The 1,820-nt window shown below is 43.6% G+C and overlaps 1 protein-coding gene across 1 annotated transcript in view; it reads left to right on the top strand.

Annotated features, from left to right (window-relative positions):
• Positions 1-675, top strand: part of LOC101857309 (36.4 kDa proline-rich protein-like) — a 1,254-nt gene extending 579 nt beyond the window's left edge. The window contains exon 2 of the mRNA XM_013090789.1: positions 148-675. Coding sequence (XP_012946243.1) covers positions 148-675 — 528 coding nt within the window. The remainder of the gene's footprint in view (positions 1-147) is intronic.
• The last annotated feature ends 1,145 nt before the right edge of the window (positions 676-1,820 follow it).

The following is a 1,820-nucleotide window of genomic DNA, read 5'->3' as shown; positions in this document are numbered from 1 at the left end:
CCCCGTTTATTAATTTTGGACCACTTATCTACCCCCTCCCTTTTATCCCTCCCTTTTTATTCGATACCCTAGAGTAGTCCACTAAACCAAGCTATCCGGTGATTCTCACGAGGGTGATTTTGTTTATTTCATCCCAGACCACCCCAGACCACAGACCACTCCAGACCATCCCACCAGACCCCTCTATTCTACCCCAGATCACCCCAGACCACCCAAGACCACCCTAGACCACCCCAGACCACACCAGACCACCATCCTATTCTACCCCAGACCACCCCGGACCACCCCAGACCATCCCAGACCATCCCAGACCATCCCACCCAGACCCCTCTTTTCTACCCCAGACCACCCCTGACCACCCCACACCATCCCAGACCACCCCAGACCATCCCACACCACCCCAGACCACCCCAGACCGTCCAAGGCCACCACAGACCATCCCACACCATCCCACACCACCTAGACCATCCTAGACCGTCCAAGACCACCCCAGACCACCCAAGACCATCCCAGACCATCCCACCTAGACCCCTCTTTTCTACACCTCACCATCCCAGACCACCCCCAGACCATCCCACACCACCCCAGACCACTCCACACCACTCCAGACAGCACCAGACCATCCCAGACCATTCCAGATCACCCTTGACCACCCTTGACAACCCTAAACCATAACAGTTTCGTGACATCTGTTCCTGGCTGTCAAATGATTCTGTCCAAAATTTAACTAACACAGTCCCTGTGCAAGAAAGGTGCCACTAAACCAAGCTATCCGGTGATTCTCAAGAGGATGATTTTGTTTATTCCATCCCAGTGCTCTACACGAATGCAATGGCTCTTTCACAAAATACTAATGAGCACGTCATGTAATGTTAAGTCCAGGTCTTGCGCGGTATTTGTGACTGTTCTGTTTTTCAATCTGTTTGAAAATATCACCAGAAGTAGCTGTTCCCTCAAGAGAGAGTTATAATACTCTCGATTAATTTGATTTTCAATACATGTCCACTCTACCAATGCTGACGCAACTAAATATACGTGCGAACACACTTTTACTTTTTAAAAATGTATTTATTGAAAAACACATTTCACACAATTTGGCCAAGTCCATTTTTTATAGGTCAGTTTTCGGTGACTATATCTTGGACGATTCTATCGTAGATAAAATATTGATATACCAAATGACGCGGAATTTGTTTATCTTTAAATTCGTATGCTGCATGAATGGGTAGTGCAAAGCTGTAACATGACGATTGGGTGATTACATTTTCAAGTTTTTTCAGGACGCCACGGTATATACGTATATCTATTATTATATTGGCAACTTGGAAACACTTGTCACTCTTTCAATAAACCTACGATAGCTACAGAGTTGAAATTTGGCAAGTACCTGCAAAAAGATAGATAGGTCCCCAAGACGGAGCCTGATTTCTGATTTATTCATTTCCTGAAATTAGTAAAATATATTAGACAAAAAGCTCCCGTCCTTCTTTGGCCGTTGTGATTATTCAATTGAGAAACGAAACAAACCTGCGTAGCTGTCCTCCACAGAGGAAGTGCTGGAAGTTATATTTCGCGAGGCGCATTTTGTTTTGACCTTCTAATTTTTTTTTTCATCTCTCAAGATTTATTGCTCCATTCCAGTAGAGTGTAAATATAGTTAGTAGGCCAATGACTTTCAGTTGATGTGAATGCACCGATCATTACTTTCATAGAAATGGGGCCCTGCTAGTATGCATATATGTACATATATGTATATATGTGCCAATGTATATATGTATATAATATGTGTATGTATATGTGTATATATTAATATTATGATA

Source organism: Aplysia californica, unplaced genomic scaffold, assembly GCF_000002075.1.
Source record: "Aplysia californica isolate F4 #8 unplaced genomic scaffold, AplCal3.0 scaffold01519, whole genome shotgun sequence".
In the NCBI taxonomy this organism is placed as follows: domain Eukaryota; kingdom Metazoa; phylum Mollusca; class Gastropoda; order Aplysiida; family Aplysiidae; genus Aplysia; species Aplysia californica.
Note: the sequence above shows the minus strand (reverse complement) of the source record. Positions and strands in the feature narration are given on the sequence as shown.